Here is a 15,432-nt window from a genome sequence, read left to right as displayed (position 1 = left end):
ATATTGACCCCAACACCAAGAAATGATCAAACCAGATAGAAAATGGCTCTTCTCCCATTTAAAATTACTCATTTGCTTAACTCAGCATGAGTTAACTCCCACTCGGCATTTTTCAGCGGAAGTTAACTCACGCTGTCACTTTTAAGATCAGTTGAACCGACTTAAAAAGTGATTGAACCGATCTTAAAAGTGCCAGCACGAGTTAACTTCTGCTAAAAAACACCTAGCAGGAGTTAACTCCGCTGAGTTAAGGGAATGGGTGATTTTGAAAGGGAGGAGCAATTTTCAACCAAACATGCCCTTTTTTGTGTGTACATGTGTCGGCCCTCTTTATCAAAGGATTATGCAACCTCTAACGTATACGACAAATCAAAGCTTTCCATGAAGCACAAGTTTTCAACAAGCTCCTAAGACTAGTCAAGCTATATTTGCCATTATACTAATCATTAGTGAAAAATAGAGTAACTAAAGTACGTATAATATCAACTATTAACGTACTCATCAATAGTTAATGTTACTTCACATTTTAAGATGAATTTTTCACTTTAGACTAGTTGAATCCACCAATATTATATACATAAAACCAAGATGTGCACTTAGTTAACGAGTTTTACATGATAAAGAAACTAGAGGAGTTGTACTTCCTTACAAGTTACAATTGATGTTCATAAATTACAGCTGTTGAAGATGAGCATATTTATAAATAAAGCACCACCCTTTTTATTCATAGAAATGTCCTCATTGACCAGAGAATTGCCTCTTATTCTTTAGTCAATATATTAACATGGGAGCCGCGAATCAAACTTTCTTACAGCAAGGTTTCACGCTGCAGCATTTCTTTTCCTTTGTTGAGAAATGGATAATGTGCTTAGTGATGTGCCTGTGACTTGAAAGGGGTCGTAAAGTTGTCCACGAACCATAGAGTGTTTCTGCAGCTTGTGCAGAAAAATTATTATTGCTAAGGTCTAGAGATTGTAAGTTCTTTGCCTTTGCAATAGCACTTGAAATTTGCTGAGTGAAATGGCAGTCGGGAGATGAATTTCTTTGACATGAACTGGCACAACTGTCGTCAATTCCAGAAGCAGCAGCTTCTGCCCTAACTTGATTGTCTTCACTATCAGCAACTTCCAGCTGATCGTCTAAAGTATTTGGGGAGCAAAAAACCTCTTGATTATCATCCACTTTCATAGTATCAAGTTTCTGCTCCTGGTTCTGTGAACAGCTTTTAGATGATGCAGCACATTGTAGAGCAGAAAGTTCCGTTGAAACAGAATTATCAGCAAGATTAAGCTCCTCCAGGCCGCTGTTATCTGATAAAAGAGAATAACATAACCCTAGGAATTAAAATGGCAATAGTTTTGAAAAACTAACAAGCACATATGATTTTAAGTATACCTGCAAGAGCCTCAATTATGTGAACAACTCCAGCAAGCCCAAGTTGACATTTCTTAAGGACCAAAACTTTGAGACAGCATTGTGAGTTTATGAGAAGCGAAAATAGAGTATTGCAGCCCTGTATTAATTAGAGAAAATAAAACAAACCATTGATAATAAAATTTGTTAAAATCACAATTATCAGTAAAGCAGGCACAAATATATCCAGATTATTTAAACTGCAAAATAAGGCAAAGGATAATAAATTTTATGCCAAATGCATCATGCGATCTTTTACGTTAGATGTTTGTAACAAGTTAATCCTGAAGTGTTTTTTGCAACAAGTTAGTCGTTTTAGTGATGCATCGTTAACCTTTAAAACAAATTCGTTACAAAAAGAAACCGGGTGTGTTTGTTATTTACCTTACGTGACAGGAATTGTATGTTTATCCTATCGTAAGGTGTACAAACATGAATCCCTATGATTGCTCTACATGTCTTGGGACACTGTCTACATTCATCGAGACACAAATCATTTGAAAGTTTGGTGACAAATTAAAGCCTCATCACATATTCTTCTTCATGTAGGTCAATCATAGGGCTTGATGGAGGGAAATGTAGGATGAGCTAAACACTGTCTTAAAAGTTAATGACATACAACCAAGTTGCTTGGGCTCCAGTGGCAAGGAGCTCCTTCCAAGGACGTACCCGGGGAATACCGGGTTCGATTCCCAGAGGGAACAACGCTTGGCCAGTGCGCATGCCTTTACGCACGAGCCAAGCGTTGTTACAAACAAAAAATGACAAACTTAATGGGTCGGAAACTGGTGCGAAAGCCAAAAAAAAAAAGGTTAATGACATACACTTTTACATACTAAAATGACAAACTTATACAAAAAAACATTAAGGACCAACTTGTTACAAACATCAAACTTAAAAGACCGCATGATGTATTTGGCCTAAATTTTATGCCACTATTACAGCAATACGAAAAAACAAATAAAACCAGTCAAGCAAACATGCATCACAAGTAATGGTGGAATTAGGCTAAACCGAGCTAGACTTTGCAAGGCCCAAGTCTGGCCTGTTATCAGTCATAGTCTATTTGTAGGCCTGGGTTTGGCTTTTTTGAAAGTATGATATGGCTTCTTACCCTACTTTATTTTAGAAGACTTTTACCCTACTTAAAAACCTATATCATATTAATGTCTTCAAATAAGTAACCTGACATATCTTTTGAATAGACTAACAAGCTAATAGACCAATTAGATTAAATTATATTTTGAGATTTAACATGACATTTTAAAATCTGACTATAACATTATATTTCAGTTATATTTTATAATGATATAATTAAGTATGTTAAAATTCCCTAGATTGTTCGATTTGGCGGTTGTTAAGGATCGTAAGGTAGTGGATATGGGGCGGTTGGGGTAAAATCTCAAGGATCGTAAGGTGGTTTGGAGAGGAAAGGGCGGGGGTGTGGAGGCGCCAACTGTTTGCATGGGAGGAGGAGAGTGTGAGGGAGTGCTCTGCTTTTTTATGTAACATTGTTTTGCAGGAAAATGTCCATGACTCCTGGAGGTGGCTGTTAGACCCCGTTAATGGGTATTCAGTGAAAACAGCCTATCATTGTATTACTACCACAGGCGTTACTACAGACAGGCAGGTCTCAAGTCGATGATGTTTGGTTCAAGCATATTCCTTCAAAGGTATCTTTATTGGCGTGGCGTCTTCTTCGTAACCGGGTTCCAACAAGAGACAATCTGGTGCGAAGGGGTATTCTTCTTCCAACGGGCGGAGCTTGTGTGGCTGATTGTGAAGACATTGAATCGGCAACACACCTTTTTTTGCATTGTAATTTTCAGTCAAGTGTGGTCTGGTGTACGGACGTGGTTAGGCATTTATTCGATGCCGTCTGGTGAGCTTCGACATCATTTTCATCAGTTCACCAAGATGGTAGGCATGCCAAGAACTTCTCTTTTATTCTTAACTGTAATTTGGTTTGCAACTGTTTGGGTCATTTGGAAGGAGAGGAATAATCGTGTATTTAAAAACATGATGTCTGATCCTACAAGACTCATCGAGCAGGTCAATCTAATTTCATTCCTATGGTTGAAATCTAAACAGGTGGTCTTAGCTTATACTTATCAGGATTGGTGGAGACTAGGGCTGGACAAGATTTCAACTAACCGCCCAAACTGCCCGTTTCGAATGGCCCGCAGGCAAGCGGGTCGGTGTGGGCGGGTCATTCGGGCTATTCGGATTTGATAAAACGGGCATGAGTGACTTGTTATGGTCGGTTGCGGTTGGATAGAATTGAACCACGGCAGTCCATACCCAACCGATCCTGCTGCCTAGAATAAAAATTGGCATTTTATTAATTCTTGAGACCCACAACACCGACACCTCACATGCTAAAATCCCTTTTTTTCTCTTCACTTCTTTCTTTTCACAGTATAACTTTTTCAACACCTATCTTCCCCTCCCTTTCACGTTAGTTCTCCAGCTCCTCCATTCCTCCTCTTCTTCTTCTTCTCCACAATTCTTCTCTTTCTTCTCCAAACTCCATGTATGCAAGATTCAACATTTGCAGCAAATCTCTTCAATTAAAGTTTGTAGATCTACACAAGATTCAACATTTGTTTCAAACAAGAAGATAATCCTTGGTCAAAAGTAGATCTTAGTTGCTGTATAAGTTTATTTTTTGAACCAAATGTTGGTTTTATAGCTTGAAATTCATTGTTTTGAAGTGTCTTTTTGTTTGGAATTTTGTATGAATATTGATGCTGGACGCTGGTTTGATGATATTAATCAATGGTAAATTTCAGAAATTTTGTAATTTTGTTTATGACTTTGGAATTCAGCTTCTTTGATATTGTGTTTTTTTTCCGTCATATCCGTATAAACCGAACCGCCTAAACCGCATTTCGACCAACCCGATAACCGCCGTAACCGAGCCCTATAATGGACGGAAATGGTTTTCATTTTCCCATCCGTGGGTGCCCCCGGTTTGGAGCTTTCAGACCGATTTCCGACCGAGCCCGACCGTTGTCCAGCCCTAGTGGAGACACCAGTTGCTTTGCATGGGTGTGAACGTGTAATTTATTTTTATGGTGGGTGCCACTTTTGGGTACCTTGACACTGTAATTATGTAAACTTTGGTTTGGTTTTCCTCTTTGCGCATCTTGTGCAAAAGGAAATACCGTTGAGTAATATATATTTCATTTTGATTTGTTCAAAAAAAAAAAAAGTATGTAAAAAATTAATGTAGCTAATATGCTTAAATTAATGAAGGTTTTAACATAAAGTACAAAATCTGAAATAATAATAATAGTAATAAAAATATAATTTAGATTTACTTAAGTACTCCAGCCTGATAGACTTTCATTGTGGCCTAAAATCCGGTCGTTTTGGCTAAACTTAGTCTTGTCTATATAAAGAAAAAATCTGGCCTGTCTGACAAGGCTAAGTTGTGGATCCCTGTCGGACAGTCTGGCCTATTCCAACCCCTAATTACAAGAAAACTAACAAATAGAAATTCAGTTACAGTGAACAAACCTCAAGCATTATAGGATTTCCTTCCAGGTTCAGGTCAGTGATGGAACAAAAAGAATTAACGTTGATGCTTAAAATATAGTCAGATGTTAGCCCACAGTATGATATGTCAAGTTTCACAAACTCCTCAGTCCCTTTGAGCAATGGTTCTGTTACTTTCATGGCCCCTTCCTGCAGAATAATGCCTCAATACATGATGTAAGCATGCTAGAACAAACAATAATGATCGATTCGAATTTTAGATACTTCACTTGTGGATGTGAATTCTCAATTGGCTATTGTCAATTTTTTTCTATGCAATAAAGTGAATAGGTGGTAGGAGCAAGGTTTTACTCACATTTCCAATACCAGTGCCTCCAAGTATTAGTCCTGATAAAGTCAAAGTCCCTGCAAGCTGGCAAAGGCTATCGACAACCGGTCTGCCTAGTTTTAGACCACTCATATTCAACTCAGAAAACCTACAATGAAGATATTTAACTTAAGTTTCTATATGCCCTAAAATAATGTAATTTCTGTAAAGATGCGATGTAAGAGATGGATGGTGGCATCGGCATATTTATTCTACCTTTTTAAAGTAGAAAGCTTGGATAGAAGATTAACCACAGCATTCCCAGTTACAGGGTGATTGTATCCTGTCAAAGGTAAACTACCCATTAAACAAGAAAGATCCCTGGTATCAGGGTATTGAAAATAACTAGATTTATCGTACCTATACAAAGGTGTGAAAGTACAGATCCAGAGTCCAATGCATCAGCAATTTTTTGAATGGTTTTGGATGTGATACTACAGTTCTCTACATTCAAGCTACAAAGAGCTACACGAAAAATATGTAAGTAAATAGAAGACAAATGATATCAGCAGCGGGAATCCACATACAATATAAGTATATAACCACATTTGAGAGACCATAAGTGCACCAAAACTTAAAATATGATACAGACTTTTTCACAGCTTAGAATGAGAGCAGTGTATATTTAAAAGGGTGAAGAGAAGGTCAAGGTATTCAGTATCCCTTGGGAGATAATAATAGCAATATTCCAGTTGGCAGAGATTCAAGTCATGTGGCTAACCTGTACAGTTTTTTAACATTGTTGAAAGATAAGATCCACATGCATCAGTAAGACGGTTTCCAGAAATGTTAAGCACTTCGAGTCGAGCAAATAGCACAGAGCATTCACAAATCTGACAGAAATTCAATATATCAGCAATAGAAAACTGGGGATGGGTCAAATAAAACGGCATCCTAGTCATGCAAAATAAAGTAAATATGCTTATATTATATTATATATAACCAACACTTGCACAGATAAGATGTTCTTGTATATTAGATTGTAACTTGAAAGTGAAAATTATTGAAATGGCCTTTGGTAAGGGCATGAGCTGATATTTCAGTTATTTAAGCTTCACAATTGAATTTCTTTTCGGAAAACATCGTAACTAACATCAAGTGTATGCCTGCATTATATGTATGAGTCTAATTTTCGAAAATATCTTTCTCTAAGGGAAGATAAAGTGAAACGATAAATTTAGATTCGCCAACCTAATTCTCATGGAACAAGAACTAATATTAGAAACATGGAACAAGGGGAAGACAAAGACACTGATAGGGCTAGAGTAATCAAGAACCAGAATTGTAAAATAGAGAGGGGAAAAGAGAAAAAGAGAGATAGAATGTAAAGATAACAGAACTAAGTTAGTTCTGTTATTATTCCTGCAAGGGTAAACCCTTTCTCAACTGTATTGACAGTTCAACAAATTTCACAAATGAATGACTACACATTCTCCCCTTAGCCCCTAATATAATTTGATAGCCTTCCTAGTGTACACATGCAAAAGGGGTGGCTTATAAGGGGTCCTAACAGGCACAACATAAAAAAGGTTGCATGTGGTATCATATACCTGAAACAAAGTTGTTGGGCCAAATCGATTGCAATGTAAATCCAGAGTTAAGTCGCCGTAAGATTGACCTGATGTTGTGAATACCTTTCGAAGTTTCTCCATTGTCCCATTTCCTAAAATATCAGTTCAGTGAAAGGCAAAAACAAGGATTCAACATATTTACTCTTTATAATTATTTTTTTCTATTTTTTATGGCTTTAGTATTCATACTATTCACTTATTCACCAACAAAGGGACTTATTATCAGATTTAGTGGATGAAATAAAGGAGACTTGAGAGCCATTAGAGTGACTCCTCTTGAAGAGGCATGATTAGAGACAAGACGAGTTACTAGACAATTTGCAAATAATAATACAGTGGAATCGACAGCAAAAAGGACCACAGATAAAATATGTACCTAAACAATTGTGAGAGATGTCAAGCATTGAAAATGCCATCTGTGAATGCAGCGCATCGATCAATGGTGTTATGGACAAATCTTGGAGGTCACAGTCCGATGCAATGATTTCATCATCAGAAACCTGTTTACAACAAAGCCAAAATCAGTTGCAAAAAATATCAAAATTCAGGGGACCATCTAAAAGCAAAAGGCATATATGTCACAAGTGGCAATAGAGGAATTGGTATTAGCTAGGATCCTTCTCACCTGTAAATTGTAAAGTTTCTTCAGCACCTTGATCTTTGGTTCCACAGACAACCCCTTGCAGCAGTCTACGTACATTTTTATTAGGCGCTTCTGAATCCATCCTTGAAGGATAAAATAAAATAAAAATTCAAATTGTGACAGCACCCAGAAGAAATAAACGGGAATGGGATCATAATTAGAAGGTTGAATGACCGATTATTTAGTTGCAGTTGGAATCTATCAAGCAGTTAGGTAAAGGCACAGAATGCTTTTTAGAATGGGCAAAGGCTCTGTGGTAAAAAGATAAACCCTTGGATGAAGAACTTTCTCTATGGGTTTTTAATAAAAATATTCTTCGTTTCTTTCGTTTTTACGCTCTCTCTCTCTCTCTCTCTGAAACTCAAATCCTTTATCTGGGTTCCTAACAGTGCCTCACTTTGAGATGGATAGTGGAAAGCTTAAATAATGATAATAATACAACTCAAATACAACATAATCCTATGACTGCGTGATTTTCAAAATGATGATTCATACATTTGTACGGTTGTACCTGTTTGCTGTCATTTACAAAAATTGCAAGATCAATAAATGACTTTTTTTGAATACATAACAATCTTATCCTCAACTAGTTTAGAGATCCAAATACTTATGTGGTCTTGGAGATAACTTTTCAGACAAAAAAGCAGATAAAAAGGACATGGCATAAAAATAATAAAATGGTGATATCACTGAAAGAACAAAAAGCATCAGTAAGGCATACCATCAATGAAAGCTTCAACCATGTTATTTTGCAGATGCTCCATAATATTTTCAACAGTTTCCAGCGATTCTAGATCTCTTCCAGCACACTTTATGTGCTGAATAATGGGCAACAAACCTACTCACAAATTTATGTAAGCCAAGTGAACAAGGGCTCAGCAGAAAAAAATGGTGAACTGAAGGAAACATTCAATCACAAAGTAAAAGGAATAAACAAACAGAAATGCCACTAAGCAATTGTAACAGAAGATGGCGGAGATGGTAAAACTGCAACTTATACTGGTGATTTTCAATAATGATTATGACAGAAATATATAAACCAGGAACTACCTACCCTCTGATTTCTTTTCTGCTGGAAATTGTAGATAGAATTTGCATGCAACTACAGCCTTTAACGAGTCAATGTCAAACTGATCACCAGCAGCACACAAGGCTTCTTCTACATAAACTATATCATTCCCAATCCGACATGCAATATATCTCTGCAAATAGAGAATATAAAGGAGGCCTGAGGTTAGAAAAATATCCATTTGCAATAATGATGAACATATGAGTTTGGAAAAGGCATGAATCTCATACATAAGCATGTCCAAGTCATAAAAGTGGAACTCACATCATGTAGGGAATGATGCATCATGGGATGGGCTACACCATTTTGTTTGCCAGAGACATCTGTATCGCATTTAGAACCACTAGGAAAGTAAGGTTCAGCAACTATATCATTGCTCAATGACCTGGAATGTCTGGAAGTTTTAGTGCCTGTATTTGGACTCGAGCCTTTGAAAGAACTACTACTTTCTTCAACATTAATTGCACATTTAGATCCATACTCCGGGAGAACCTGCCATCCCAAAACCCAAATCATCCACAGGCGGATAGCACCGGAGAAAAACTCATAGATCCAAAGAGATGAAGATTTTTTACCTGAATTTTACTAGGACTGATTTTACTTTTAACTGCATGGAGTCAAATTTTAGTCAGCACTTAACAATGTTATATGGGAGTCTTTTGGTCAGAGCATAGCAACTAATAAGAAAAACGTACTTGTATCATAATTAGGCAAGTCTTCTAACGGGTAGTCACGATCCTTTCTGCTTGAGCATTCCACTTCATCATCCTCGTCATCATCAGAAAGAATTACACGGACACGTTTACGACCAGAAACTGCTTGATGCACACTTTTTAGTTTTGTCAGACTTCTGGGTGACTGGTCAACCTGCTTTGTAGAGTTGGTATGACTTTCCTTGTGACCTGTAATTTTTCTAGATGAGCCTTTGATAGACTGATACGTTGACATAAGAGGCGTAGTATCATCATCCAATTCATCTTCAGGAGTCAGGGTTTTTGATCTATAAGTTGTCTTTGGCAAGCAAAAATCATCTGGCCCACTATTTGACATACAATCATCTGCTTCAGTATCAGTTTCAGAGCAACAATCATCAGGCACATTATTAGCCTCTATCTCTTCATTTGACTTCTTAAGCTCATCAATTAGAAGTTTCAACCTCCTGTAAAATATCACAACTGATAAGCAGTAATATACTAATATCACAGGTCCAGAAAAAGGACCCATGAATATGATAATGGAAACAAGAGCGTGAGCAACTAAATGAAACTGCCTGAAATGTATATAAAAAGATACGGACTTTTAATGAATCTGCTACCTGGTCTCATCCTCGTCATCAAATCTGATCATGTTGCTATAGTGCATGTTTTCCAAGGCAGAAAGCTGTACAACAGGAAGGTCTGCTTCAACAGCAATCCTGCAAATATAATGTGATCAAATCAATGGTGTTCATTCAAGAGTCAAGACTATAAGAAGTCCACCAAGTTTGTTAAGCAACTATAATCAAGAATGAGTCACATAAGCAATAGGCAGTTAAATTTAACTCTAGTGTTACTGCAGCTGCAACTGTTTGAAGCACGTCGTGGCATTTAAAATCAAGCAAACAAATTCCAAAACAACCACATATATTTTTATCAAGATAGTAACTTCTGAGCATTCGTAAACACACAAATATGCGAGGAGTATAATCAGAACAGTGAGAATAACCTTATGCTAGCAATTTTCTTCCATGGTTTTACTGAACAACTGCAGTGTGTTTGTGTCTTATGCAACCAAGTTGTATCAAAAGTATACGCGTGAAGCAAATTATATGGTCAACATAAATTCAGCTACTTAGACTTGGAAATTCGTTTTGATTAAACATTTACGTTGTCGTCCAAATATTTAATTTCTCTAATTTCAAGAAAAAAATCAACCAGTAAAGCTTAGTATAATGAAAAATTGTTACCTGTAGCTCTCCTTATATGCATCACACGCTTCTTTCCAATTGTGAGTAGAATCCAAAACATTACCAATATTAATTTTCACCAGTGCTTGCCCCTATAATCAATCATTACCAGCAGAGCATACAGATCAACCAACTGGCATCCTCATCATGGACGGATAGGCAATAAACACATTATTTGTCCTAAATTTATCTTTGGATACAGAGCGACCTAAGAAGAATGGACTTGACATGCATATACAGAAAAGTTGAAGGGTCGCATCAGGATTTGAAGTGCCCATGCATGTTAGATATAATATGGGTGTTTGATACATGTCTGACTGTAACACAGAAGAAATTCTTAATGTGTATACATGGTCCATATTTTATTATAAAACGAATCTGCCTGCTTAATTTCTGTGTCAAAGGTTATACTCCATTTGGATTGCTGTATAACCCATAGAATATGTTAGAATCTATTCTAACATACACATGGCTCCTCTTTCAAAGTATTTGTATTTCATATAAAAACAACCAAATAGAAATATACTCACATTACCAATGTTTTGAATAACTATAGATTTTCTTATATTCAGCTTTTATGTTATGTTGAATTAAATTAAAGTCAGGAAGAAGAAGAAGAGAACAGAAGTGTTAAGTTTATATCATAAAATGATGAAAATTTACCTCTAAGTTGCCAATTGTTTTGTACATTTTCCAACTCTTTTCATACCATTTGATTGCCTTGTTGAATTTTCTGAGCTTCTGGTAAGATTCTCCGACATCCAGATATGAATCACCCAACCTTTGCCTGTCACAAAGGTCATTCGCTACTTTCTTCCTCTCCTTCGCAAATTCACAATACTGAACAAAACATTGCTCAGTAAGAAAGGTCACACTTAATGAATTATTAAACACCTCATAACTTCAAAAGGACTCTGTATTCACCAAATAATACTAATAGGTCATCAAATTATAGTATGTGAAGGAAAACTACAAGTTAGGGAGCAAAACAAGTGCAACTATTCATGCTTTAAGCAACCATGATAACCTATTTCTGGAGCTGCAACGTTCACAAACGTCAATATGTTACAGAGTAAACTTTATTTTTCTCATGATAGCAAGTTTATGCAGCAGCTTTAAATTAAAGAAGTTCGTAAGTTAGAAAAAAATATATTTAAAACAGCATTAATAAATTCATGGTTAATATTAATCCACAACTAAACCATACACAGGTGCACAGCAGTTGTCTAAACCAACATTAATACATCAAGCCAAAAAGACTTCCGTTTATGTATGTTGAAAGGGTAATCTAAAAGGTCAAATGAAAATTTTCATATAATATAACAGAACCATGACAGCTAAGCTTTTGTCTCCTAAACACAATATGTACAATTGAACACACTCCAACACTCCAGAAAACACAGTTCTGAGGTTGAAAATGAACTTACTTGGCACCAGTGACGGAGGCACTCGTTAGCCTCCGGGGGCCAGGGCCCCTACCAGTTAATGAACCGTAATGGCAAAATTAGAAAGTTGTGCCAACTTTGACCAAAACAAAAAGATAGCCATGCCAATTGCTAGTTTTCAACACTATATAGTGACGGTTCTTTGTCGGTACTTTATATCAAACATTGAGCTCAACAATTACAGTGTGCATGACTTGAGCTCAACCAACTTGTAAAGTTGGGACAATTCTTTAGACGTCATTATGTCCCCTTTATACAATTTGCAATGAACCATTAGTTATATTTATTAAATGATAATACAATGGTTTAAATTTACACAGAGCTATGAGCTGCGAAGGATTAAAAATGGGAGAAAGGTTGGTCCCTGCAAACTTGGCTCTGCCTTGGCATAACAAGCACAAGTGTTGAAAATTATGGATTGCCTCATCAATACTTGTACATAGAAGGTTTTTCAAGTGAACAATCATTATAATTTACATGAAAAATGATACTTAGTTAAAATAATTATGTTACAAATACACAAAGATAGAATTGATACCTTCTCCCATGCAGCGATCATCCTTGCTTTCTCAACAAGGCGTTCAAGAGCCCCGTTTTCCTGCAGCAGATGCTTGCGCTCGTGCAGTGTCCCTCTAGCCGAGGCTATATCTCTCTTGAGTTTTTTAAGTTTCTGCTCTTCTTTCTTGATTTCATCCATAACTTTAACTGCTTCTTTAACAGTTTCAATATTCTGATTAATTTGTCTGACCAAAGCATCCTCATCCTCTAAAGACTTCGCCAAACCAAGTGCCTTCTCATAACAAGACCGCGCCTCTTCATACTTCTGAGTCCGGTAATGCACTTCACCAAGATTAATATACCCTTTAGCTTCCCCTTGACAATGTCCAATTTTATGACAAATCAAAATATCCCTCTTCATATTCTTCATAGCGTCATTCCACCTCCTCAATTCCATATACACATTCCCTAAATTATGATGTAACCTACTACGCCCATCGTCATGCTCACTAATCTCCTCTTCGTCACAAATCTTCAATCCTCTCCTAAGTATATTCTCTGCATCGTGCAAGTTATCAAGTTCCATTTCAAGCATACCAATGTTATTATAAGCATCAATATATTCCTTCAAAAAGGAAGACTTATTATTTGGCGGATTCTCTTTCAGACTAACCGCAAGATCCATAGCAGACTTAAAATACTTCTTCGCATTACGAATTGAATTGTGATCATGTTCAGATCTCGAAAACAGTTCGTGATAAGTTCGACCTAGCTGCGTGCTAGCTCTTTGTTGCTCAACTAGATCTTCATTATCCCTTGCTAGATCTAAATGTTTCTTCTACAATCCATAAATAATAAATTTATTAACTAATTAAGTAATAAAATGATCAATTAAATGTATGTAATTAGGGTTCTGGTTCATACTGACCTGAAAAATTAGGGCATCGGAAAATTGCTCAAGACGGAGATAGATTTCGCCGAGGGATTGACAAGTTGTGACTAAATGATTCTCCGATAAGTACTTAAGCGAAATTTCGTAGTCGATTCGGAGCCATTTGAGAGCTTTAACGTATTCACCTCTGTTCTTGAGTATATCGCCGATGACGTTTGCCCAACGCGCTTCTTCGCGGTGGTTACCTTCTTCTTTGGCGTTCCGGTAAGCGGATTTTGCCGATTTGAGCTCTGAGTCCATCAAGAAACGACGGTGAACGGTGATGTTTGGGTTTTGGGAAGTGAAGGTGGTGTTTTGTGGGGTTCGAATTGCGAGGGTAAATATTTGCTTCTGCTATAGTATATAGTATATCTCTCTCTGAAAGGTTTTTAAATGAAATTTCGTAGTCCCGCCAAAAACACTCTATTCTCGCTCTTTTATTATTTTGGTCCATGTTCTTGCTGTCTTTATTTTTCCATTCTTAAAATTAGTTTACTTTATTAAATTAAATATCAAATTAAGAAATTCAATATACAAACACAATACATTACCACTATTTGAAAGATATAATATATTAATTTGATTTTTATTTTTGTCGGGACTGAATCAAACCATTAGAAAATTATGAAGATCAAAATGAATCTTCACTTTGAATTAGAACATTGAGAAACATGCAAATTATGTTTCAATCAATTTTTATTAAATTAAACATTTTAACAATATAAAACTAAAAAATCAACCATTCTATTAAAAAAATGAGTGGGGGACTACGAACATTCATAAAGATCAAGCGATAAGGATGTCACGACAAAAGAAAAATGGAGAAATACGAGTTAGGGCTACAAAATTAGAAAGGGTTAAACCTCGGAGGCTTAAATGGTTCAAAATATCAGGTGAAAATCATGCAATGGAAATACTAAGAGAGTTAAAACTAGAATTAAGCATATAATATGTTAAGTTATCCTATCATATTGAATCCATTTTATTATAAGTTATCCTCACGAACATAGTTAAATTGATAATGACATTGCAATTTACAGGGTTGAGGTTTAAAACACTAAATTTCTCACTTGTTCATTTTAAGAGGTGGGTTTATAACTACCAAATTACTTAACTAAGAATAGAGAGATGCCTAGTCGGAATGAACCACTTTCCCACACGTGTCCAATAGAAAATCACAATCCTAACATGTCACCAACTCTTGCGAGGCGGATCAACATGTGAGTCTATACATAATAAATCCTAAATTTTATTTTATTTCTATTTTAACCACTATGGATATGTAACTTAGCACTTTGCAGCCAAAGATGGACGTCGTGTCACCTTCCAAACTTTTGTCATCAATAACTTTGTAGCTCAATTTCTCTCATCATTAAAATGTCAGTATTATCGTTATAGTGTGCAAGCTGATCAAAATAACAAAAGAAAATTTGTTTTTATGGCAACCCAAAAGCCTCCAATTGAGTTTTGATAACAAAAGTTGAAATGGAAACCAAATACCGCTTCCCCGTTGAAATGTGGCATAGACCACTAGGCAATGTTGATGTCTTTGCCATAAAACAATGATCGATTTCCAGTACCCCGCAAAATTATAAGCTACTCAAGGGTTCAAGATTTTTCTTTAAAACATGGAAAAGTAAAAACATTAAATATTTGTCATATAAAGTCTTCTATAGCTTGTTGACTTTGATCGCATATTTGAAATCAATGAAATGGTATTTAACAAACTGCTTCACATTTCACATCATTGCTTCACTTTCACCTCTGCCTGGTAAACAAGCCTGTTGTGTTGTACGAAGCTGGTTATTTAACTTAAACAGATACACTTTTCACTTTTTGTATCTGTTTGATTTCTTTATTTTTTTTAGTTCTAAAGTTATTTTTAAGTTAAAAGTTGCTTGACAAAATATTGTACAAAATTTTGAATTTATTATTTTTTTGGGTGGTGTCCATGGTTCGAACCCGCGATCTTGCATATATTTATACATTGTCTATATCAACTGAGCTAAGCTAGAGAATAATTTGTTTTTTCTTTTCCAATTATACTAT

General features: G+C 36.1%; 1 protein-coding gene across 1 annotated transcript; it reads right to left on the bottom strand.

Moving 5' to 3' along the window:
* Positions 1-551: 551 nt before the first annotated feature.
* Positions 552-13,747, bottom strand: LOC11436212 (protein TONSOKU). Its single transcript, XM_003630172.4, has 20 exons — positions 13,381-13,747; positions 12,493-13,290; positions 11,173-11,349; positions 10,510-10,601; positions 9,880-9,978; positions 9,260-9,723; positions 9,140-9,171; positions 8,829-9,056; positions 8,550-8,697; positions 8,217-8,333; positions 7,478-7,578; positions 7,229-7,352; positions 6,832-6,944; positions 6,003-6,114; positions 5,642-5,746; positions 5,498-5,564; positions 5,270-5,390; positions 4,936-5,103; positions 1,396-1,513; positions 552-1,310 (listed from the first exon to the last, which is right to left on the bottom strand). The coding sequence occupies exons 1-20, from the start codon at positions 13,642-13,644 to the stop codon at positions 799-801; spliced, it is 3,960 nt and encodes a 1,319-aa protein (XP_003630220.2). The 5' UTR covers positions 13,645-13,747; the 3' UTR covers positions 552-798.
* Positions 13,748-15,432: the final 1,685 nt, after the last annotated feature.

Source organism: Medicago truncatula, chromosome 8 (assembly GCF_003473485.1).
Source record: "Medicago truncatula cultivar Jemalong A17 chromosome 8, MtrunA17r5.0-ANR, whole genome shotgun sequence".
In the NCBI taxonomy this organism is placed as follows: Eukaryota; Viridiplantae; Streptophyta; class Magnoliopsida; order Fabales; family Fabaceae; genus Medicago; species Medicago truncatula.
The sequence above is the reverse complement of the archived record's forward strand: the minus strand, read 5'-3'. Positions and strand labels throughout refer to the sequence as shown.